Here is a 26277-nt window from a genome sequence, read left to right as displayed (position 1 = left end):
CCTAGTTAGTAAGAGAAAAAAGGTGAGGGGGGTTTTTTTGACACAGCTTGTGAAAATACAACTACTTCTTGTAAAATGAAACTTTATTCTAAAATGTATCCAAAATTGCAAGACACAAGCACCATTAAACAGATAAATAGACATATATTTATGTACAGAGAGCATCAAAACACAAAACAATTGTTAATATAATTCTTATACCATTTTAATGAGTATCCATCAATAAAACTTTACAATTTAAAGGAGACTTTTCAGTTGCAAAACAGTTGTAAAATCATATGTATAAATTATGTTTACTACAATCCCAATAACAGAGGCAAAGTAAAATACAAAAATAATAATCAATACTGCAAATTCAAATACAAACCCCAAAAAGTAATGCTGCACAGGTACATATGTACACTGGATGAAGTCATGCAGCCAGGCAGTGCAACAAATTAACTGCTGAGTTTAACTTATCACAAAATGGAACCACCATGTCGGCAAACAGAAGAAAATATACTTTTGTAATAAATCATAGTGCATTTTGAAGTTAGACTTTATAAAATGATTGTTGAGTGATATACTTCTAATATTCCCCATGTGATCTGAGATCCCCCCAACTCCTTTTTTCACAAAATAAAATACAAATGACAAAAGCTAAAAACCCCACTGTAGAACAGCGTCTGATGTACTGGTACCATCTTGAATTTTTTTTTTTTTTTTTTTTTTTAATTCTCGGTATCAGACTCGTTTGCAAGTGTCCATGTTGTCCACAGGGACACAGGTTATTCCTTGCTACCAAAAGTAAATCTTTCACACTCCAATGCTATCTCCATAAACTGCACCTCACACGATGCTTGGACTGCACTGGTTTGTTAAGAGACACAGGTGAGCCTTGGAAAAAGAACCCTTAAATCCCTATGAAGTACAGAGAGAGAGTAAATGAATGATAGAGAGACCTCATTATGCCTGAAGCTCCTACCCCTAATTGCTTTAATTATATAACTAGAGATTAACATAAGAGGCTTTTATGGCTTGGGTGAAATTTCTGCTGATTTGCTGGGCAAGCACGAAGCCCGAGTGTCCCCACATGGCCTTGCCTTTCACAGTACAGAGGGCTACAGACTCTTGCGTTGGTGAAAGCAAGCCTCACGTCACTACAGAAAAATAAGCCTGCAGTGAAAATGTGTTAAGGGAACAAAAAATCCAAACGGAACCTCTGGAAAACTGTGACTTCTTGTGTAGCTGCAGTAGTAAAACAAGGCTGTCACCATTCAGCTTTGTGTTGGTTGGTGTAGCATGAACACGCAGGTAAAACTGGTTAAGTGTCAAAGTTAGATGAGATACAATTACACAGTCTGACCCCTTTTTTTTTCCCTTAAAATATTAAGTGATAAGCACGCTCAGTGTTTTCACTAGGAAATTACAGCTATAATGCTACATTTCTTTGCAGAAAAGACATTTACAGCATCCTGTAAACTAGTTAGGAGTTGCTCCCTGCATCCTTTGTGCAGCCAAAACCCCCTTTTGAACCATCACTCACTTCCAAGACAACGGGAGTTTTAAGCAAAAAAGGGATTCAGAAGAACACCTGTACTGGGTAAATAATGTAGCAATTTTATACAGCAGCACTTCTGAATTTCCAACATGCAAGCACATGTAGAGAGAAGCTAAGAGACAGCATGCACTGCAGTGTTATGTTGTTGTGCTTATGTCTGCTGAGGGCACTATGGCATTTTCACCCAGAAAAACATAAATGTTAGCCCCAGAAGACTAAAATAGTCAGTATTAATGAAGCCATCAGCTACTGTTGTAGTAAAGAACACCCCAAAAGAGGGAAGTTTGTCTGCTTGTAGCGTTTAGATATTGAAGCTGAAGAGAATTACAAAGGCACAATACAAGCCTATATGTCTTGTAAATTATATATACTCATATATTTCTGCTCATACCACCTCAAGATACTGAACGGTACAGTAATAATTGAAGGTACAAATGTTAATTGAAAATGAAGCACTACAAATAAATGACTGCTGGAGAAGACAGTTTGTTACTTGCTACATTTCTACCCTTCTTGGGTGGTTGAGCTTGTTCATCTTCCCTCCACTGGTTGACAACACCCATCGAGATATACAGCAGCACAGTGATCCAGTGAAAAAACTGGAACAGTGTCGGATGACAGACAGAATGGCCTTATGTGTCTGAAAAGCTGTCAATGAGTAGCTGCCACAACCATCTTTCCCACTGTTTTACCTTTGGCTCAGAAATCACTGAGAAACCAGGAACAGCAATAGGAAATTCATACCCATTTTCACGCACAGCTGAGATAATCCACAAAGGTAACATTTTGGTAAACTTCAGCACTCAAAACACTGAACAGCAGAGCAGGGATTGTACCAGCACATCCTAAACACAACTCTCAGTTTTTCTGTTCATAGTTACACAAGATGCATATCATTTCCAGCACCGAGTGACTCACAACTTAGGAAATAACGTGAATGGATCAATACTGCTCCTGTTAAACTCATAAAAAATGAGACCCAATTTTGTGGGATGGAGCTGCATGGCAACTGTGGAGGTGGCTGCTGTCCCAGCCCAGCTGTGAGAACATGGACACTCCAAGAAGGAGAAGAGTGCAAGCTACAACATTTTTGTTTTTAAACTTCAGCTGTTCCTCAGCTCTCAATATGAACTTGTACAACTGCTGTCAGGATTTCGTACCGGCAGAGAGTGAAGAAAGGTATCAAAGTGAACTAGAATGAAGTGTGGTGCAGGCCTGAGGTGGAACCTGCTGTAAACAGGCTTTGCCAACCCACCGTAATGCTGCCTGCAGAGATCTGCTCTGTCTGGCACGGGATATTCCCTCGTCTCCAAACCAGCACATGAAATCGCAATGCATTTATCACACGTTTACAGAAAGAAAACAAACTAACATAAACTGCCATTGCTACATGTATTCTCTCAATCTTCAATCAGGAGCTCCTAGATTTATTCCTTAAAGCTCTCAGGAAAGGAATCTTTAGCCACACCTGGGAAGCATGAACATTAATACCTTAGTTCCGAGCTCACAGCTGAATTTAAAATCTGCAAATGCTATTGGTGGTGTTGACTGATCTATGCAAAGGTTTCTTCATGTGTTGCTTACAATAAATGAATTGGTGCAGGCAACGAGGGAGCCCACTTAACAAGTAAAGGTGAGGAAATGTTCCAACGAGTTAGCTGACGTTACACTGGTTCATAAAAACTGAAGTAAAAATAAAAGAGCAACTATGGGGCAGAAATCTAATGTTTGAGATCGAATTCAGAAACTCATCTGTAAGCCACTTGGATTTGGGTTCAAAGGACCTGCATTATTCTTGCCCTTACCAAGCTCAAATAAATACACTTTTGTGCAGAGGTATGTAAGCCGATCATAAACCCATGGATTCATCCCGCCTAATTCCAGCTGTTCATCAGTGGTGGGGCAGCTGATGCCATCATACAATCTTACAGAGGCATCTCCTCTCCTGTCCCTCCTCTGACATACACAGGAGACCCAGGATGGTAATTTTTAGCCAGCTGAGATTATGGCAGGATGAATCAGGCCACGGTGTGGAGCGGAAACAAGTCTGCTGTGGCGGCACGGTATCACCATGACAAACAGTCTGTCACAGTCCTGCCTGAGGCTCCAGTGCAGACACACTCTGGGTCAGTGACCCACACCATCCGTGTTTTTACAGCTCCCAGTCTGGCAAGGAACTTTTCATAGATAAACCAGTGAGGCTTGACTTCATGACGATCCCCCAAAGCCAGACCCAAAGCCATGTGGGATGGGATTGCTGGCAGGTAGCATCCACACAGGCTGCTGCCCTCCCAAACCCATCCCACAGGCTGCTCTGAAAATACACACACAAGGTCTGGAGGAGTTTGTAGCTGGAGTGGTTACTCATCCTAACACAACACACACACATGTCCACGTATTTATGATGCTGTGGGAAGTTTGTATCTCCATGCCTTGGTTATGGCATAGATTGGCTCTTTGCAGTAGCTGTCGGTAATGAAGATGAAGCACACACTGAAGAGAAATACAGTGGTTCTGAAACACACAACATTTGTGAGATCCCCAATATTATCAATATTAATGCTTAAGGTCAGAGGCAGTATCAAGTTTTGCATGCACTTTCTACATTAATATTTATATTGACAAGTTTAATTCTTGCTGGTTTGCAAAATTACTGAGGTTTCCTTTACTTCCAGAGACTGGAACACTGAACATTTGTTTCATTTATGATGTTGAAAGTCATTCTTTGTCTAAAATACACTTACAAATACTTGGGATTATGGGATTGGAATTGCCCTGTTGTTCTCTGTAGAAGGGCTGAAGTTACTGTAGAAATATTTTTTGATTTTAGAAATATAGGGAATTTATCTACATATTGGACTGTAAGTGTGAGGAATATTTATTGCAAGTTCTCAAAGTCTTACATGAAACGGTGAAGGTGCAAAGTCATTAAGACTGCCTTGATTCAAGAGATTAACCTAGTCATTTAAACTATCCATAAAAACATTTAAAATAATCCAAGTAAGAATCCCCTTCAACTTTCCAAGCTTTTCCACCTTTCCCATCACTGCCTTTCAGACTAGACAGGACTTGAATTTCTGATGTCAGAAACCAGCGAAGAACACACAGACATTTTCAGGTCTTTGTTGTACATCATAAAATACTATAAAAAAGAATCCACAGTCCAAGAGTTCAGGTTATTTTTCTCTCTCGACAAACAGACAGAGAGTTAAATTCTCCTTAAAACACCACCTCAGGTGGAGCCTGTGGTGGGTGGGGAGGAGGACACAATAGGGAGGCAGCACCGCACCTCCTGCATGCCCTCAAAGATGGGTTTCAGTCTTGGCACTGATGCAGTTTTTGGAAAAAAACAAAGACACCATCTCATACGTCTTTGTAAGGCAGCAGCCTGCCCAGACACTGTGCCTGGGGCACCCCTTTGCCAGGGGACACCTGCCCAGGTGTGACACCTCCCAGGTGTGCAGGCACCCGCAGCAGGGATGCCACGGAGCCCGCTGACCTGCAGCTGCCTGCCAAAATCCAACCCCCAGCTCTCAAGAAAGGGTACAAACTGGGTTGGATTCTCTTACATTACATTTAATATTCCTGTAAATGGCTTATAGATCTGCTGTCTGAAATAAATTCTGAAACCACTACACGTGCTTAACAGAGCTTCAACTCTATGTGGACAGCAAGTCTAGAGGACAGAACAAAGGACTGCTGTAGTATATAATACACATGGCTGTACAATTAAATGCCACCTCCTGCTTCAAAACAAGAATTTACAGTAGTAAGCAGTGGTGACAAGATTTCTTACACAAAACCTACAGGAATTTACAGAATATGCACTGATCACCGAGGTTATAATGCCAGCAGTAGACTACACAGAGTATCTTGTGCAATGTGAACAGAGTTGTTAATAGTTTACTAATGCTTTAAGTAATCCACATAAATATGCTAACCCACCAGCTACCAAATCTTCCTGCTCTTCCCACCAGAACCAGATGTATGTACAGAAATTCAGAAAAAAAGAAGGTGAGTTTTTTTGGTAGTTTTAGACAAACATGCACAAAATAGATGCACTGCAAGGGGATACTTGCCACAAAAAAAAAAAAAAAAAGCCCTGAAAACTGGTCTCTGAGCATAGCATTTTGATTCACATTTCTTTAGACAGCCACAACAAGGCTGAAAATGTTTATTGTTTGGATGCTTTTTGACCTGGAAAAAGAATAATATAAAAATTTACTTGATTCTTAACTAACAGAAAGCTCCAGCTTTACTCAAGCCACTATTTCATGTCTGTAATTCCAGCTCTAGTTTAGGAACTTGTGTTCTCTTCCTTATCCATTAATGTAAATTCAAATCAAATCAAAACTATGAGTTAATCAGAAAAATTAAAATAGACTTGAAAAATGAAAACAAAAAATAGCTTATACCTGCTTTTGAATGTTATGCTTATTGACAAGACGTTAGCAACACAATTTAGCTTTGCTTTCCCTCTAAGTTGCTCGATGTGCTCTGTGCTCCTGCTAGAGATGGCTTTAGTGAATTTCTACCTCAATTAAATACATCCTGTATTTGGGATTTTATTTCCTCCAATCCGCATGCCAAAAATCAGTTTTTATTTCAAGCTATTTTATGTCATTTTTAGGAACCGTCTCACCTAATTTGGGAGTCTGTGGGATGCTAGCCTTCCTGATCTGGAGCAGTGACAGCTCTCTGGATGCTGCACTGCCACACCTTATCTGTTTTTATGCTCAAAAGTCTCTATAATGAAATAAACTCTCTACAGCAGAGCTGTAGTTACAGATGCGGAAAACTTTCTATATGTTTATTGGGCAAAATGTTCTTATTTTTGTGCAAAGATCTGGCACAGTACATTTAATGGGAAATCCAAATGAGAGAGGATAAAACATGAAGGTTAAACAATAGAAAAAAAAGCCTAAAACATCCAGTTCACATCCAGTTCACTCCTCAAGGATCAGAGCAGTTGTTCCACAGCCAATAATTTTTCCCATCAAAAGCAATTACTGATGATTTCAGTTATCTCTGTAACAGCCCAAACTCCTAAATTGTACTATTTATTTCCTAGCACACCCAGGATACTGAGAAAACACATCACCTTTCTAAATCTCCATGTTCTGAGCTGTTTCCCTACGAAAACCATTGCTAAAAACTGCCAGGATTTTCTCTTAGCAAAACTAAGCTTCTTGTTTCAGCAATGTAAAATTTTAAAGGATCCCCAGAACCTACTGGCAAGAAGAGTTGTGCAAGTTCTCAAAAGAACAGCGAGGTAGCGAACGAACATCTTGTTTCTGGTGGATAATCCCCCGGTCCTGAACCCCCTGACCCTGGGAACAAGCCTGCTCGACCCCTCAGTCGCTCTCCTGAGACCACAGAACCCTGGACCTCCCACAAGACATACTGAAAACACAGGACAGACAAATTAAATCACTGCTTGTGAATCAGGCTCGTACAAAGCCACACAAATCAGATGTCAAGAGATACACTTTTGGGGATATGGCAGGAGCTTTCAAGACCAAGTCCTCCTGTACTACTTAAAACTAGGCAGCAAATGTGGTTTTGATCTGATTTCCCCCAAAAAACACATCTTTCAGCAAACATTTATGATGCTGAATTCAAACAAATACAAAAAAAAACCACAAAAAAACACCAACACCAAACCAAACCAAAAACCAAAAAAAGGTGGTTTTTTTCCTCTCTCAATTTCTTCTGCCCACAAAAATTAAATAGTGGCTAGAAACTGACCACTTCAAATTATAATCAAAAACTGCCTTTTTATTAAATGTGAAAACATGTACCCAAGAAAACCTTTATACATTTTTATGGCAAGTTTTCCCATTACATGAGAGGCTTTCTTAAACACTTCAAGCTTAAATGAAGAACAGCGACCAAAGAGAAGTTTGGACTAAAACTGCAAAGCTGTTGGCTGTGTTGGGGAAACTATGGCTGCACAATTGAAAACAAGGTGGAAGGACAAATTCACAAAAACAGTCAATGTAGTAGTGAACAAAGTGAACAAAGCTCTAACAAAGTAAGAAACAGAAGAAAGCCAAATCTGCACTGCATGTCAGTATTGACACATGAACATGCTCCTGCATTGGTGACATCTTTAAAATAATGTCTGCTTAGGAAAGACTTAAATTTGAGCTCTAGACCATTTTTATCTCTAAATTTGGTACTGTAATTTGTTCCCAGTATATAGACAATATGCAAACATGCACTCAAAGCAGTATTTTAAATACTTTTTTCCTTTTTTTTTTTTTCAGGTTGAAACATCATTTCAGTAATTTCAACAGACCCTCTGTATTTTGTTCAAAGTACTCAGTTTACACATCTACCAAATAATGCCACAGCTTAGGCAAGTTATAGATTTGACCCAGATCAGGGTGAAGTCCTACCCCAAAAATGACCTTATGTGAGTGGTTTCATCCAAGTTTCAGCAGCACGAGCAGCAGCCTATAGGACTGTGCCAATAATAACTGGAAAGAGAGCTGCATACAGTAAAATATAAAACTAACTCATCTCTCTTTTAATTTTTATAGTTGTTTTGGATCATTAAATCCTGAATTACATCCTTGGTGTGAGATGTCACTGCTGAAATAATTCTTTGGGGTTTATTTGAGAACTGTACTTTGTCAAGATTCCTATCCTTAAGGTCCAAGCAATACAGGAGCCACAGTTATATTGTCACTTGCAGTGAATTTAAAGAAAAAAAAATTTACCCGTTCTTTTTACATTATTAAGCTATATCTTACATTATTGAAATGTTAATGTGTAGGGTCAAATATTGAAGAATTCAGTCCATATTTAGCCATCATAACAACAGATCAGGGCTGACTGGGAACAGAAGAAAACACTCCAAAATAATTAACTGATATGAGAAATAGAAATTAGGTGCAACAGGTATCAGCTGAAAAATCATTTTGACTGGTAAGGGGGGGAAAGAAAGGAATAAATAGTTCAATACTGAACCTGCTAGGGCTCTGCAACCAAATAAAAAATGGCACTTTTTTTGAGTGCAACTGCAGATCTTCCTCTTGCTCAGGCAATTAAGAAAATAACTCAATGCATACATTGAGTTATTGAGTTAACAAATTATCTGGGTATTTTGTTGATGCACATGTCAGGCCATGTGCTTTTACCTGTGATTCAGACAGCTTCTTCCTTGCCCCAAGCTCTGTTCTTGCCTGTACAAGGTTTAGACATGGTGATAAAATCTGGGTGATGTGCAGATAGATCTGGGTAAGAATACTCATTTTCATTGGTTTATGCTGCATGTTAAATACTGGTTTCACTGTGAAGTTCACAAGTGAATCCCAATTTCAGCTGATTTCAGGCCAGAATACTTGCCAGAGTTCTCACAGTATGAGAGATGCCCTACTCCCTATTTTTGCTGCTCTAATCACTTTGTTTTTTAAAAAGGCTTCTTTAACCTTGTCTGAAAGACCCATTTACAGATTCACCGTTATTTATTTCTACATTAAAGAGCAAAATCTATCTAAAAGCTGAGAGAAAAAAACACTATCCTGCACCACTTAAAATAAAATTGCTCCCAGAGTTGGACAAGTTCTGACATTACCAATAATGCTGTTGCACAAGGACAGATACAAACAGGAATTACATTGTTGATATCTAGAGCATAAGAAACATAAATAGGAGCAAAAGCCCAGGGCTTGGGAATAGTCTTTCTTTCCACACTGATACTCCAGATATGATGAAAACCCTACAAGGATTTGTAAGCAAAAGAAAGAAAAACGAACAAGCAAAAAGCCCACTGCGTATTTAAAACAATAACAAAAAAAAGAGCTGCTGTCTGTGGGACTCTGTGGTTATGAGAAATGCGGGACACACCAAGTAAATTAGGTGCCTGAAAGGACATTTTACTTTTGTATAAAAATGAGGATACCATATTTTGATAGCAATATCCAATATACGTTGGCAATTCCATTCAAGGGGCTTCCCTGACAGCTTTGGTGGTCAGACTTTCACCCTTCAAAGGTGTCCGAGAGGACAATTATCTGGGGTGTGAACAGGCTTTGGCACCTGATTCACAGCCCCCCATCTACCTCAGTCCAGGAGCCAGTGACATCACTTGACTGAACCTGGGCAGAAAAGAGTCCCCAGGTCCTTCCTGGAAGGCTACCATGGATAATACAGGTGTCAACACAGGCTGCAAGGACACTTGGACTCTGGGAACACACCAGTGGTGTGAGTGACGACAACAAAGGGTCTGAGGAAATTAACACTTGATTTTGTGTTTCTAACTCAAGTCAGTAGTGTCTCCATCTTTGGAGACCACAACAAAGTGTTATCCAAAGAGAAGCAGATGAATATGACCTTCATAATCACTGGGAATACAGTCTACAAAACCATAAAATGACTATATAGTTGATGTTTTCAACTAATCAAAGCAGTTTTTATTACCAAAAGGTAAAGCTTACCAGAATCTTTGATACTTTAACATAATTTTAAGCCTCTGAGCATTTCATCTTTGAATAGCCCTAACAAGAGAGTGAAGTGTTATATCTTTTTTATTTCCATATATTATATACACATATATACACATGGAAATAAAAATGAGTTAGGAGATTGTAGTATTCCTTACGCATCCCGGTACATGCAGCTGCCATCACAACAAGCCCGTCCCATATGCTTATCACAATTCATAAAAAAAAATCCCCTTGCACATGGACATACCACACCCCAAAACTGCTCCTCCTCTCTAAGTGGCTCTTCTATCTCTAAGTCCAAGGAGGGGAATTTGCTTTTTGTCTGTAGCCTGAATTTTTGCTGAGCCACTTTGTGCCCACATTGCTGATCATCACCCTTTTGATCACTACAAACTGAAAACTTCTGTTTTCTTGGGGGGAGCTGTGAATCACTAGGAATTAAATATATGTACCATAATCTTGGTTTCAGAGCTCTGCCTGAAGATACATGGATGGCTTCCAGAAGCATTTCCTTTAGGACCTTTTCTAAACCTTTCTGTTCCCAGCTTTCACACCAAACAGGCTGTCCCACTCTTAAAATGGCCCAGACCTTTGTTCCTCTTCTGTTCGTGGCAAAAAGTACTGCAACATTTTGGCTCAAAAAAAGGCTGCTGACTGGAAAGTTTTGGGGGAATTAATTCTGGCAGACATGGTGGAAAACACACACCCAAGCAGCAGCATGGTGACCTGATTCACTGAATGGGCTTGTGAAATGCTGTTTATAATTAGGAGCATGAACTGTTACTATTTGTTTGAGAATCACTGAAAACGGAAAACATAATTGTAAGTTGTTAGAAAGGGTTTTGGTGATAAGGACTCTACTGTATTTCCACTAACTACCACCCCTACAGAAAACCATGCTAAATAGAAAACTCATTTCCAAGGGCAGGGGAAGCCCTGTCCTTTATTGCTAGATTCTAAAGCAATTGGAGCTCACTTACAGTAACCTTATAGTACTCTATATAAACTGAGAAGCTTGTATCAAATTCAGGCTTCCATTTAAAATAGATATTGCAGATATTAGGCTTCAATTAAAGAAGAAAATAACCTTCAGTGCTTCTTTTTTTTTTTTTTTTAAAGGCAAAGTATTAAAAAAAATCCCCAAACTATGTGAAAGTTATTCAATTTCTCAAAAAAATTAAGATGAGCTTTCTTCTATTTCTTGAGACAGTACAAGTTGTGATTCACAGGGTAGCTGGTATCAAACACAAGTTAATGAAAGCTCTTATAAGCAATTTTATTCCTATCCATAATGGCAGACATTAACAAAATCAAAAGAATTTATCATTTGAGTTCAACTTAAAAAATAACTTATAAAGCAGTGATATATGCAATGTAGAACAGTTCAAGAGGGGACAGGGAAAGCAAATTTTAACAATTAAAATGTAAATGTGAAAAAAAAAAAAAAAGATGGAATAGAAGTCCCTACTTCTCATTTCTACTTAAGATGTGATGTGATACTATTTTACAATGTCCTGTGGGTGTCTGGATGTGTGTGTGTGTGTTTCTGTGTCACACATACACACACACACGACGTCAACCCACATGTGTCACACACAGACAATCTTGCAGTTCCACCTTGGGCAGGTCTGTCACAGCACTCTTTACAGTTGTCTCAAGCATGGGACCCACTTCCTTGACAAAACGAGGGAGATGGTAGGAAAAGAAAAACAAGCCAGGTGGGTCTGATTGTGTCTGAGATCCTTTAGTTAAACTGTACACTGGGACGAGCAATTTTCTTCTGCAGTAGCTCTCTGGAGAGGGCCAACTCACTGTGGTCTTCATGGTGACACTGGTGAGCGGGTCACACACTCATTGTCATGCTAGGGGAGTACTGCAAAGAGAGCAATCCACATTTTAACAACCTCTTCTCCCCCACCCCAGGGAACCAAAACCACGTCCACACCACAGCAATGGTTTCACTCCTTGAGTTTCCTCTTCAATTTGTGCTGCAGCCTTTGCTAAGGCTGCAGTTCACTTTGTGGCATCATAACTACCGTTGTACTTCTCTCATGTATAAATAAAGCTGTTGCTGATAAAGGCAACTCCCTTGGAGGCTGTTTTGGTGTTAACTGGGTGATGTGATGAACCAAAACATCACTGCTGCCTTCCACACCCCTTCCTGGCCTGTGTTGGCTACTGGGGGAATTTAGCTGGGCAGACTGGCTGCATTTATGGTTAGCTGAACCACAGAAATATTTTGGGGAGCTTTTCATTACTTTGTGAGAAGAAAGGATTAAAGATATGTATGACTGTGATTAAATTAGGCTTTTAGTCTGTATTATTTTGTGTTGACAGTTTTAAGAGGCAAGCTGCATCAGGGACCAGTGGTCATTCCATGCTGACTTTGGGACCAGTGGCCACTCTCCTTGGCGTGAACCAAAAATTCAATCACCACACAGTCACATTATTACAGTGACACAAATTAAATTGCAGCCCTCACACAAGCTACAGCTGCCCTCAGGTTAGCAGTACTTCATTAGAATAATCAACGGGACACCACAATGCCTAGAAAAGCTGCACACCTGATTTGTTTTTGAATTGCAAGCTATGGACTGCAGAAGCACTTAATTTGGCCTAGAATCCTCTAAGTAGAGGAAAATGTTCAAGTGCAAGAAGAATCAGCATTTTGAAAAGTAATTGAAAAACACAAAGATAAATTTGCTTTTGTAAAACGAGGTATGCCATAAATATCCTGCCAATGCTTGAGCTTTAAGCTGGCCATTTCCAAGTGGCCAAGTATATAGAAAAAGTGTTTTGGGTGGGTCTTCTCTGTCATGTGAGCTACACTGGAATGTAGTGTACACTGGAATGTAGTGTACACTGAATGGACTCCAGCTCAAAGGGCTTAAAGCAAAGTACCTGTTCAAGTGGGGAAACACTTTGGACAAGGAATCAACTGACAGTCTCAAGGTGTTTAGGATTTTTAACTTGTTATTAGCCAAGCACTTTTCCTCACCCCAATAAAAACTCTTAGGGAACAGCCAATATGCCTGAGAAAGGACTTTATAATAATGCCTTTTATGAGTGGCCAGGTGGCAAAATATGAATCAGAAAGAAGGTAGTTCCCAAGGACAACAGTGTGACCTGTGTTGGAGAGGAACCAGTACCTAGAGCAAACCAGAGTGCACCTGGGTTGTGTAACAGAAGCCTTGTAGGCACACAACTCAACAAACCCTGAGAAAACTGGGTCTCTGATTCCTCCAGGCAGGAAAACAGCATCCAGGAGCACCTAGAATCCAGTAAGTGTCTGAGAACATTGATTTCCTCTGGAGCAAAACTGATGTCCTCTTCTTCCCATGACCCAGGTCTTGGTGACCTGGCCTGCCTGCCCTCAGCACACCAACCTCAGCCAAACTGAGAGTCAGGGGCTACCATGAAGGGGGATCACATTTAATGGAGGCTCTGTGGTTTTGGCAGACAGTGAAACACTGGTCTTTTTGGGTTGTACAAGACAATTTTCTCTAACACTCCACACAACCTGAATGTGTGCCCACCAACAGCTAACATGCAGAAACTCTTCCCTAGTGAAAGAAGAAAACCCAAAAAAAACCCTCTAAATTTGATTCCCATGAAATCTGCCCTGGAGTTTAACTGTGTTGAGATCTAACAGAAGCTGTTTACTCGCTATAATTCCTGAGCTTCAGGTCAGCACTTAGTAGTGACCTACTCCTATTTAGGGACCTAAACATGGATACAGAAACCCAGCTTCAGGCACATGAATATGTAAATACCACAGTCTTGGTCTGTAATGTGTTTTTATATATATATAAAAATATATATATATATTTTACCGCCTCAAGCATTATTCATTAAAAAAAAAAAAAAGCATAATTTTCCCCAGAACGAACGCTAGAGGGAACCTTTGCCTTTATGGCTCTAATAGCACATGGCATCTTTACAACACAGAATCTACTGATGCTCTAATCACATATTCAGTGTAAACCCTGCTCTTTCACTGACAACTGACCTCTTAACCCAGAAAAATGGTTTCTGCAGTAAACATACACCTCCCAACTTTTGTTTTTTATTCAAATTTAGAAGCTATTAAAAAACATGCAACACAAGCACACTACAAAACTGGTAGTTTTTCTGTTTTCTAAAACAAGAAGTCAGAAATAAAAGTTCACAAAGTAAAAAAAGCCACTGACCAGTGTAATGAAATACTTACGCTCTCACTCTGGAAAGGGTTTAGGAAGTTTCCACCCATCTCACTGTCATCTCTGGGAGTGCCAGGCTGGTTGCTCATGCTCATATTACTGGGAGAGTTCTGTTAAATAAGAATTTAAAGCACATATAAAGTGTTGAAGATTCCAGTTCACTTCTCAGCCTCACCACATGTACCAAACATGTTTCACTCAGCATTGTGGTGCACTCAGGTGCACTGTGAAATGCAACAGGGCTTTCAAGGATGAAAAATCAGCCCCTGCAGGGTTCTGCATGATTCACTCACTAATTTTAGCCTGTAAAGTAATATTTTCTTCCCTGAAGCAAGGATTGTTTACCTGTAACTCTTGTTTTCAGGTCATAGCCAGCATTCGCTTCTGCTGAAGTCAGGAAAATCTATAAAAGGCTGCAGCAGGTGTATGAGGAAATTCTGCCACAACATTAAATCATGTGGTTAAATGCAGCCATGTCTGTGAGCGTGTGCCTTGACACATGTGAGTTATGAAATAGGTACTCAGAGGAAGACACAGGATGGATCTGGTCTGCACAGACCTTTTCAAGGGCCTGTCCTTGGAGTCTTTGCTCACTGTGGTCATAATTTACTGAAATAATAACAACCCAAAGACTCCTGAAAATATTTTTTTTTCCTTTTCTTACCGAAGTGCACAACTACCTCTGCAACATTCAGGAAGAGAATGGGTTAAACAAGATAATTGTCACAGAAATTATTCTGAGTCAACAGCTCACATATTGCACACACTACAATTAGTCAGGTGCCTTTACAAAGCTGATTTGCAGTCCCCTACCATGCCTGGAGCACAGCCTGTTAAAGACAGGGATGTTTAGAAGAATCGTGATGGAAAAAGAAAAGTCAGAGAAAGGGAGGAGTGAAGTCATGAGCTTCATGATCAAGTGCTTACATCTATCATAGTTCTTCCCTTGGCTTTTTTTTAACCCAGAAAAACTCGAATGCAGTATCAATATAAATACAAAATTAATTACGCACATGACAATTAAGAGCCTAATGAGTTTATTAACATCAGACAATTAAGTCTGCTATTGAGTGAAGCCAGTATATAGCAAATATTTAGGAAGCCACAGATCAAAAACGTTGATATCTATTGCTTTAGCTCAACTACAGTTACTGTACCTTAAGCAGGAATTAATTCAGGGAAGCCCTGTTGCTTATGTGATGCAGGAGGTCATACTACAAAACCGTCAGTCCCTCTGGACTTACAATCCATGAATATAAAGTTTAAATCCCACTAAGGCCTTGTCACATTTATTTTAATGATGCTCCTGCACTTTTGCTCATTCCTGGGGAATTTGCCCCTATTTTATCTTGCTCTGTGTGGCATTAAGCTTTGAAATTCTGCCACTGCTACAGCACAGGAGTCTTAAAGGGTCAAATTCCTCACAAAATCCCTTTCATAGTGACTCCAGGCTGTTTTTATGGCCAGTTGGGGTCCAGCACAGGAGCACTAACTGGTCTTTTCCAAACGAAGTGTGTCCTTGATGCCTGCAGAAATTCCATGGGCCTTGCAATAAACACTGGTTATTAATGTTTATTTAATATGCATAATTTCCTTTAATTTATTCCCATCCCCTCCAATTTACTTCATAAAATCGTTATGTTCTGCCATTCAGCCAGTTAAATCAAAATCTTCTGTAGAAAATTGTAGATTCTGTGAGCTGTACTGATTCTGACTGAATTAATTTTCCATGGACAACTCTCTACACCTGAAATTAGCAGCATTTTTCTTTCAGTTATGTGGAACAGACATGGAGCAAATGTGATTCCCATGCGTTATTCATTAAGGTTAACACGTTAAGAGACTTCCAGGTAAATTTTTGTACCCAAATTTTCAGGGCTCCTGCCACCTGTACTAGCACATACTTAATACCTGTGAATTGAATAACAGCTTTAAAAATGATCCCATGGAAACGGAACTGCTTGGGCTTTTTTTTTCCTTAAAAATGCTGCAGTTTGCAATCAGATACTGAAGAAAAACCATGGGCATTAATTAAAAAGGTGCTGTATGGTGATTATCTCAGTGGAGGATTTTACTGAATCCATCACTGCACAACTCAGCACAACCAGGGCAACGTGGTCATTTCCATCCATCATTTAACTTTTTGCAGAGTCTGAAGATGTAACAAAATATAAGAATACAGGGTCCCTGTTATTTATGCCACTTTACCAAACAAGCTTATTAATTCCCAAGTTAATGATGATCACGTATGTAACAGTTTTATTTTTACAGAAGTGATGCACTCAAGCACAGCATTATTTCTGTAGATGCAAACCCCCTGCAGGTTAAACTCACAACCGTTTTCAACTAATGGTTGTGATATCAAAATAGCACTTCTCCTGAAACTACTAAATCCAGCTTTTGGGAACTTAACCTAATGATAAGGATGTTAACACTACCTTACAGAGGTGACAAAAGCAATCCTGCAACATCCTAAAGACACTGTCCCAAATTTATAGTTAACTAGAATTGACTATCAGAACTGTTTTCATTTATCTTAATAGTACTGAAGACTACAACATGATAAATCAGATTATGGACTGGGTACACTTAGATATAATATAGATATAATAAAATAAAGGTGCATTACAAAGAGCTTCATAACAAAGACAAGGGAAAATAGTTTAGAGTGGAACATTCTAAAAATTCCAAATATTTGATCTGATACTCACTTTGGAAATACTGTCCATATCTCCTGAACCTTAAATTAAAACAGACAATTAATCAGTTTTGAAATTAGGTTAATCCTGTACTTTTTTCATAGAAAATATATAGTGTATCAGAAATACTTTAAACCATACCCACTTAGTAAAAGTTTATAGTCAATATAATCAATTCAATCAATTAATTTGGGGTTACATCAATTTTTGCTGCATTACACATACTGATGACAGTATCTCTTAGAAGTAACCAGATGATCCTGAGAACTACAGTAACAGAAACCAAATGAAATTAAATATAATCAGTATGACAATTTTTTTCACATGCTGTAGCTCTCAGGTAAAGCCAAGAATAAAGGAAATGCAACTTTAGGATGGATGCAGCAAGAAAAGCTTATTTTAGCAGCAAAAGACACCTATTTTCAGGAAAGACAAATTCTGGAAGACCACTGAATGCAAAACTAGAAGAGTATCCCAGGAAAACAATCAAAAAATGGAGCTGAGGGAGAAGACTGAAATAGGTCACTATTTGATACAGCCAGGCAAATTAAAGCTGAGAAGGAGAACAATTTCTCCTCTCTATAAAATCATCATATACATAGATGTTTTCAAGAGTTCTTTTCTCATGGTCCAAAGGATAATTTTTGGTGGAAATAGGGAAAATATTTCTTTCTAATCATCAAGAGCTGTGAACAGATATCCAACAAAAGGGTTGTGGTCAAAAAGCTGGAGAGGTCCATGAAAATAATAAGCGCGTGGTAGGTACATGTAAAATCCTTCCACAACTGTTTCAATTTAATTTTTCACTTTAGCTAAGCAACCAGGATGTAGAAAGTGAAAGAAAAAAAGGTGTGGCTGCCTTTTACACAGGTTTTCATTGATCTGAATGCAATGTGCATCAATATTAATTAAACCAAGAATCCATTTCAGTATTGAAATAGATAAATAAAGGCTGCAAAGTAATCTATAATTTCACAGACATTCTTTAAAAAGATGTAATTTTATTAGCAGATAGGTGCATACTGATGAATTTTAATTGTTCAAAAAAGTCTGCTAAGGGAGGTGATGATTTTTTTTTCCCCCTAATCTTATCTTTAAATTTCTCCCTTTGTTTCAGCTTTTCCAGTTTTCAGGAGATTTTTACACACTGTCATCCACAGAACTCCAAGAACCAGTCACTGAAAATAACACTGCCACTGAATTCACCATGTTGTCAATATTTACTGTCATTACCTAATGATCCATTCATATGATGTGAATCCATTCCACCCAGTCCACTCATTGGCCCATCTGACCCTGGTCCCAGGGGAAACTACAAAAGGAGCAGACATTAAAAAGCGTACAAATATTTTTTAGATAACCTAATAAAGGGAAAATGTTCCTCAAGAGGAATTAAAAAAAACAGTAAAGGAAAAATTTACAGTCTCAACTCTGAATGGGAAGGGAGTCTCAAGTTCCATTCAGACCTTTAAGAGAAGGTCTTTCCTGTGAAGCCAGAAAACCATCACTGCTTTTGGTCACTTTAATGATTTTTGGAGATAGTCATCTCTGTAGGCTGGTCTATAACTTAGGAATAATTTATTATTTAGTTCAACGCTATGTGTACAACTTTCCAACTTGCTGGTGCTGACCCAGCCCTACTCCCATTGAAGTTACAGGGAACTTTATTACTCCCTTGAATTATTAAATCATTAATTAACAGCTTTCAAACCCTGACTGCGCCACATTACCTTTGTAACTTGAGTTGCTGTCCAATTTCAGATATTAACCTTAAATTTAGCTCTTCACAAAATTAAAGACATTAACATTATGCCAAACAATCTACAATTTACTGCATAATGATTTATCAGTATTTATAGAAAATTATTTTTAAGTTCAACTGGTGATTTTTCCCAAAAGGTCCGCAACTGAAGGCCCACCCATAAAAATGGAACACTTAGCAATAATGACACCTGATGGAAATGCAATGTTTGGATAAACAAAGGGCTACATAATTCAAAGAAATATACAGCTAAACTCATATTTACATTAGGTCTGTTGGGTCCAGGAGGTACAGCATTCATTAAAGTGTACATGTTGTCTCCAGAGTTGGTTGAATCTGTAATAAGACATTATTTTAAGCGCTAATATACACTTTTCAATAAAACTACTCACCTAATACATTTCCTGTAATTTCTATGCCTGGATCCCTGAAACACAGTGGCAATATAATGGAAGATTTTATTCCCTTTCTACCCATTGCTGCCACACAACAGAGCTATGAAAAGAAAAAAATTGCCACGGTCCCTCAGTGACTACTTCTGGGCTCTAGTTTTTATGCGTGACTGTTAAAAGGTTTATAAATCACCAAGTATCTGTAACTATTTAATTCCATAATGCTGTTTCCTGGAGTCCTAAATTACTTCACTCATCTTCAATATTCTCTATAAAACAGCAGTTTGTTTCTTACCAATGCCTCCTGCAATTTGTTTTCCATCTGTAATAAAAGATAAACAACTCTTCCTTACATAGACTGTGAGTTAGTGAAAGTTTTTTACTCTCATGCCTGTCAGTCTATTTGATTTTGGGTATATCCAGCTCCTCAGTGGGACACTGTGCAACAATCCTCAGTCTTGAAGGAGGCTTTGTCTGATGGATCTTCACAGTGCAGTGTGGTGTAATGCTTCAAAAAAAAACCCCAAAATGTTGAAAACCTAAGGAAGTCAAAATACATCCCTAAGGGCACAGTATGATTTAAAAGAAAATATTGGCAATCCTGGAAAATAATTTTTTTCTGCAGAGAGAATAAAGAGAGCTCAGCACTCTGTACCCAGATCCTGCACAAGGCCATTCCACGTCCAATGCATTTGTGTATACACAGGGAACTTAAATCAAGGTTTTTATCTATGGCTTCATCTTCCCAAGATAACTCTCTAAGCATTAATTAAAGCAAATGATTGAGTTATATACAGAGCATTGTATATCACTAGAACATTCAAACATGCTGTCCAAGGAAAAGGGGGAAACAAAAGGCTTTCAGTCTAAAATAAAATCAGCATTTTAAGTTTACATTAATTAGCATTTTAAGTTTATATATTTTAATATTCAATGAGGTAGGAAAAAAGTTTATCCAAGATACATCCCTGGCTCTGCCCATGTCCTGCTGGCTCCTGTCAAAATACATATGGGATGGATGGGCTGTGGGAATCCCTGAATTGTTTGTCTCAGGGGAGAGTAAATATCTTGGCAAAATTCATGGGTGGTCAATTCCTAAGTGTCTTCACACTTTGGAAAATAGAACTTTCAAAACATCTTTACCTTAGGTTGCTTTTTCTTAAAAAACAAAAATCTGTGGAATTGTATTTAATGGAAATAATATTATGGTGTGGTAAGTTTTTATGGCCAGTTAAGAAAGTTTCCTGCCCTCTAGTGCTGCAGACAACAGCAAGCAGGAAAAACCTGATGCAGAAAATATAAATCAAATAATCTATTTTTAACTGTTTCTTTATTAAAAAATATAATTTGTGTGCTTCCTAAAAATCTCTTATGTTTTATAATTTCCAAGTACATTTCAGTACCTGCAGGACTAGGCATGATGGGTGTTCCTGGTGGCCCTCCACCTCCCGGGGGACCCTGGAGACAGTAAAAAATGTCAGTTAGCCTGAAATCAAAGATTAAAAACAAACAAACAAACAAACACACACACACACACACACACACAAACACACAAAACACAACCCACACAAAAAAAAACCAAAACAGCACACCCACAACATCGAGGAACACCTGTTTAAAGCTGGATCACAAATCTGTTCAGGACTAAGAACACAAACCGCTCTGCTTGTTAAACAGGAGTTTTAAGGTTCTTACAGAATTCCTCTAGGAATTTTATTCTAATAATCCTAATCATTTAGTAAGAACAGAACCATAACATTTTGCTTCCTATGTTTGCAGAGCTAATATCTTTAAGTAACATGAAAAACTACCAACTTCCACTGTGGTAAAAATGTCAATAAAAGTTAAATACTGCCTTTCCATAATAAAAACCAGTCAGATTTCTAGTAATACATTATTTTTCCATTGCCATGTGACTATTACTTTATATATTTTGTTATAATTCAAAACAGTAGATACACTATTTCAGAGGGGAATATTTTTTTTCAGTGGCAGCAAATATAAGGGGTTGGTTGTTCCTGTCTGCTTTCAGGGTATCTATCCCTATACTTTTCATCCATAAGCTTTTATCCATACAAATATATCCATATTTTATCCATATCTAGGCATGAAATGCTACCCACATGCTTTTTATCCATATACCTGTGCAATAAAGTTCACTGATTTTTTTAATGTCTCTCTCTCTATGTATTTTTCAACATCACATAAAGACATGTGGAAACCACTGACCATTTATCAGAAAAGTTACTTGTCTTCATTAACTTTTGCCTCTAATTGTAAATTTGCATGTACTTTCATTGTTTGTTGATTTTCTTCTCTTATAAACCCTTCCGGTATCAACTATTTTCACCCTGAGAATATATTTATATTGATATATTTTCTATATTTGTGCATTTATATATGTTATATAAATTCATATATTTCTAGAAATTCTTATATATTAATATATTGTAAAATGATTATTTTTATGAAGTTCTTGAAGTGTGTACTTCCAGATCACAAATCCTTTGACAAAAAGCCTTCTCTTAGGAGTTCTCTGGCCTTCCCTCATCCCCAAACACTTGCTTTCCATGAAGCCAAATATTCCCTAAATACCTTTAAAATCTCGAATAATAACTGGTCACTAATGTTGAGAGCGAATCCACAAACCTCTTCCACAAAGAAAGAAATTTGTGAAGTTCTGAGTTAAAAGAACTGCTTTGGAGATCAGCAGGTTTGGGCTGTTTCCCCTAAACATGTTGGCAAAAGGAGGACCATAGTTATGGACACTTGTGGGAATCATAATCTTTCCCACAGCTAACTGCATAAATAAAGGACAAGATAAATTGCTTTTAAATATGTAATTCTGCCCCATTACCCTGTGACACCGGTTCTATACACGTGATAAAAACAATACAAACAATCTTCCTTAGAAAGTTCATCAGACACACAAATAATCCAAGCACAACAGTAACTACAACAATGAAGAGCCTGAAACAATAAACAAAATCAGTCTCTGGAGACAGAGACAAATATCAGCGCTATACATAAATATTCTTTTCCTGGAGAAGTTCAGAAGCTCAGACAAAACGCTGTGTTACTTGGAAAGCTGAGGCGGTTTTTTGCCCATTTTTACTGAAGACCATACATTTGTATTAGTTACAAAAAGGTCTGGTGGAATCAAAAGGCACTCAGGGCAATTCTGACCAGATTGATAATGGCCCTACTAAGGAACACCTCCATCTGTACCAGGAATGGTTGAAAAAACACCTCGGTACAGATCAGATGTGCTGCTCCCAACCAATGAACAGAGGCTCCTCTCAACATCTGGACTGGGGTTTTTTGCCCAAATAAAATGTGACGTCAAACAAACAAACACACACAAATGTACTTACTACGTAGTTCCCAGGAGAGGCTGAAGAATAAGGTATCTGTAATATCAACAGAGATAAGACAGTGATTTCCTCTGCAGTAACATGGGAGACCCCGTAGCTGCAGGTTAATGCTTATTTTTTTAATTGGGGTAATTAAAGCACACAGTTAAAATTATGGGGGAAATTACTCCATCATCAAAATAAACACTATTCAGCACTATTAAAATATTAATTATAAAAATATTAAAATATCAAAAGCTTTAATATTATTAAGGCAATACACTTTATAAGGTTTATAAGCTTCAGCAGCACACACTTGCATTTCAGTCCACAGGACTTCAGAGTCATCCAAGCATGAAATGAATTTGCCCGTTCTTATAGATACATAATTTTGATTAAAATCTTGACCATAAAAGGAAAGAAAACTATCATATCTTTCACCCCAGAAGACACCTCTGTTTCTTTGCATTATCTTTTTTTTTTTTTTTTTTTTTCCCCCAAGGACAGTTTTCACTTCAAATTCAAGTGTGGTGTTTGTTAAAGAGGATATCTGGAGAAATCCTGTGAATAATCTGATTTTCTTCTTTATGACAACCTTTGCAATTATTCTTTCCAAAGCAGCTCCAGGCAGTGCTTATGCAGGAGGAGCAATTGTACTGACAAATACACATTTCTTGATAGACAACTTGTCAATCCACTGATTGTTACAAATACACCTATTACTGGACTACTCAATTAATTTCAGAGAACGAACGTATTTCAACTATCAGTTGAAAAATATCCATTTTAATCACATACATACCTGAAAAAGAAAAGAGTTTCAGCTCTCCCCTTCCCCAATTGTCATTAATAGAATTAAAATAACAAAACTGAGAAAACAGGAAGAACTGTTTAACAGGACAAGCCAGACTCACCTCATCCAAATGCAAATGCCAAAAATGGACATTTTAAACTAATGATGTGTGATCCCTGAATGACAATGAAAATTTTGTGTTTTCTGAAGAAACACCGGGTGCTGCTGCTCATGTGGGAATCCCAGGATAACCTTTACGCTATGGAAGTGGTGGACCTGACACGAGGATATTTCTCTAAATACAAGAAGATGTCAAATACATGTTTAATATTTACTTACAGAATTAGCATTGGTTGGGTTTGGCCAAGGTCTGCCACCCCCAGGACCCCTGTAACAGAAGATGAATGATGAGACACAGAACCATGCTTGTCCTCTGACCACCTCTGGGGAACAAAATCTAAATGATCTGTCTCCAGGGAAGGAAGAAGTCTGTTCTTTTCAAAGTACAGTGAGTTTATAAACCATAACTACACCAAGTTACAATGCTAGAGCAGAACTCTCAGTGTTGCACTGCCATTTAATTAGTTGTTGAGTTCATTAATTTTTTTTACTGTGCAATTAATATTAAGTCATAAAATAAATACACTTTCAGTCATAAAACAAGTAATCTTGCTCACATAATTAAGCCTCTCTAAAGAACTGAGGATGCAGGCAATTCATTATGGATCTAGAACACTGCAATACAGTAACGTTTCACCAGTAGAAATTATGCTATTAATATGCTACGTAAAAGAGAAAATTACATTATTATATATTATATATGATAATATATTATAAAATGGAAACAGAAATAAGTAAAACTAAAAAATAAATATATAAATTAAATGTAAATAAATAAAAATAAAAATAAAATATAAAATTATGCTATATGAGACATGTTTTGAGAACATCTAATTTATAAAAGAACAGGCCATGAAAAATATGTTGCTATAACCCCTAGATGATGATGATGTTGATGATGATAAAAACATCAAAAAAATTACCCAGTAATAATGGTAATAATCATAACAACAATAATAAATTTCATTTATTAAAACCAGAAAACTCTTCAGATTGAGCGCATTTTTCTACAATTCTTGCTGTTCTTTTAAGTTTCTCACTCTCAGCTGAGCTCAGAAAAATAGTTTGGGGGTGAGGCTTCACCTCTCAATAATCCTGAGGGAACCAAAGCCATACAAGAGGTAAAATCTCCATATTTACAGTTACAGTGTCTCAGTAACGATAATTATTTCTGGGAGCATTAAGAGCTCCTTGTTATTTATAAACAAGACAGAATCACTTCTTGAAGGCCCTGACAACAGAGCAGATGACAAAATTTCCACATTTAAAATGGTATTTTGGTCTCATTAGCAGCAGAAAAGCAACATTAACCACCACAGCTCACCAGGCACGGGGGAGAGATTTAAACAGAGAGAAAAAAAATCATGTCTGATTAATGACTTCATAGAGCTTCCTATCCTTTTTTTAAGTCTTCTGAAACTAAAAACTATTAAGTGCCTATGTTGCCTGAAGGATTTAATACTTAATCTTACATTTTTTATAATTTTATATATTACACTGTGGATGAAACTGTAAAGGAATTAGCTCAAAAGAAAAAAAAAATCAACTGAAAACTGATTTATTTCCACTGGTGTTATTATTGGAATGTTGGAAATCAGGAATGTTGGTGAGGGTCTTTTCTGCTTTATTCATTGGGAGGAAATACTTGGCATGTCAAACATTCAGAAATTTCTCCAATGCTAACATGAAACGGTGAAATATTAGTGTTCTTTAAGTCCCACTCATTGTTCTTCTTCCTATAATTATTTAGTTTATTGCGTCCTCTCCAAGAAAGAAATCAGGAATATCTGTAACAACACTTAAAAGTCTGTTTTCACCCCAAAACCCTGCACTTGTTTCTGTGCCAATTAAGTAACTCAGATAAATTTAGGAATTTACCCTGAGATCAGGAAACTCACCTTTAATCTAAAAAGCTGTTAGAATTTTCAAATTTATTGGCCAGCTCTCAGAATAGACACAAAAATCACTGCAGTAGATTCTGCTGTAAAGCCATATGGATTTTCTGGAGCCAAATGCTTATAAAACACACCTGAAAAAACCCAACTTGTAGTTTTTTTGCCTTTCAATAAATGTTTATTTTGCAAGCATCAACAGAGTCATTAATAATAATAATATTATAATAATAATAATAATATATTTATATATTATTATTAATGAAGTATTTACCACTAGGACCAATTTCAGCTTAGTTGTCCTGTCATGTCAATCCTGGTGCTTAGAAAAATAAAAATCTGAAATTTTAGTTTCCCAAGGGGCAAATATATTCCATCAGGAAATTAAACAATTAAACATCCAGGCACAAGTTTGTGAATTGAAGTCAAAAGATAAAATCATACTTTTTTTGGTTTTGAGGCATGACTGAGATATTCTTAGTGCTTGAGACAGCACTACAGGTCACAAAGGGTGTTAAAAAGCACCAGTGAAATTTAACACTGCTCCCTGAAATCTGCCTCTTTGTTCCAAAAAATGGTGCTTTCTTCTCCCATAAAGACAGGACGTTTTCCAAAAATGGCTACACCAAATCTTAGCTTAAAAACCTAGAGCTAAAATAAAGTTATTCTGCAGAAGAACATGGGTTATGTATCAGCTGTTTCAAACAGAAATCTGACAGTATTACTGATGACTGGGAGAGAATTACTTAGCAGTGCTGCACTCCTGGAGTACATGGACTGAAATTCTGCCTATGAGCCCCCAGGCTGCCATTTCTGACCACAAAGGAGATGTTTTCACCTAGAAAACTGCACAATTATATTTGGCAGATGGTCTGCTCTTAACCAAAGCAGTTTCCTTTTGAGCCTTTCAAGGAGAAAAAGACGGATTATTAAATGGCAGCTGCTTCTGCAGGCACACATTTTTGGTCCAAAAACATGAATGGAAGAGTGAAAAATTGTCATGTAAAGAAAATACACAGGTATGTAAAGATGCCTGTAGGTTACAAAAAGTCAACAGCCCTTAAGTGCAGTTAT

General features: G+C 37.7%; 1 protein-coding gene across 4 annotated transcripts in view; it reads right to left on the bottom strand.

Moving 5' to 3' along the window:
• Positions 1-689: 689 nt before the first annotated feature.
• Positions 690-26277, bottom strand: part of SSBP2 (single stranded DNA binding protein 2) — a 132064-nt gene continuing 106476 nt past the window's right edge. For all 4 annotated transcript variants that reach the window (XM_050328738.1, XM_050328739.1, XM_050328740.1 and 1 more), the window contains 8 exons: positions 23531-23579; positions 22420-22455; positions 20449-20503; positions 18919-18989; positions 18125-18203; positions 16904-16932; positions 14204-14302; positions 690-11866 (listed from right to left, as the gene is read on the bottom strand). In XM_050328738.1, the coding sequence (XP_050184695.1) occupies positions 11837-11866; positions 14204-14302; positions 16904-16932; positions 18125-18203; positions 18919-18989; positions 20449-20503; positions 22420-22455; positions 23531-23579 (448 nt within the window). In that variant the 3' untranslated portion in view covers positions 690-11836. The remainder of the gene's footprint in view (positions 11867-14203; positions 14303-16903; positions 16933-18124; positions 18204-18918; positions 18990-20448; positions 20504-22419; positions 22456-23530; positions 23580-26277) is intronic.

This window comes from Myiozetetes cayanensis, unplaced genomic scaffold (genome assembly GCF_022539395.1).
Source record: "Myiozetetes cayanensis isolate MyiCay16 unplaced genomic scaffold, myiCay2020 scf4, whole genome shotgun sequence".
In the NCBI taxonomy this organism is placed as follows: Eukaryota; Metazoa; Chordata; class Aves; order Passeriformes; family Tyrannidae; genus Myiozetetes; species Myiozetetes cayanensis.
The sequence above is the reverse complement of the archived record's forward strand: the minus strand, read 5'-3'. Positions and strand labels throughout refer to the sequence as shown.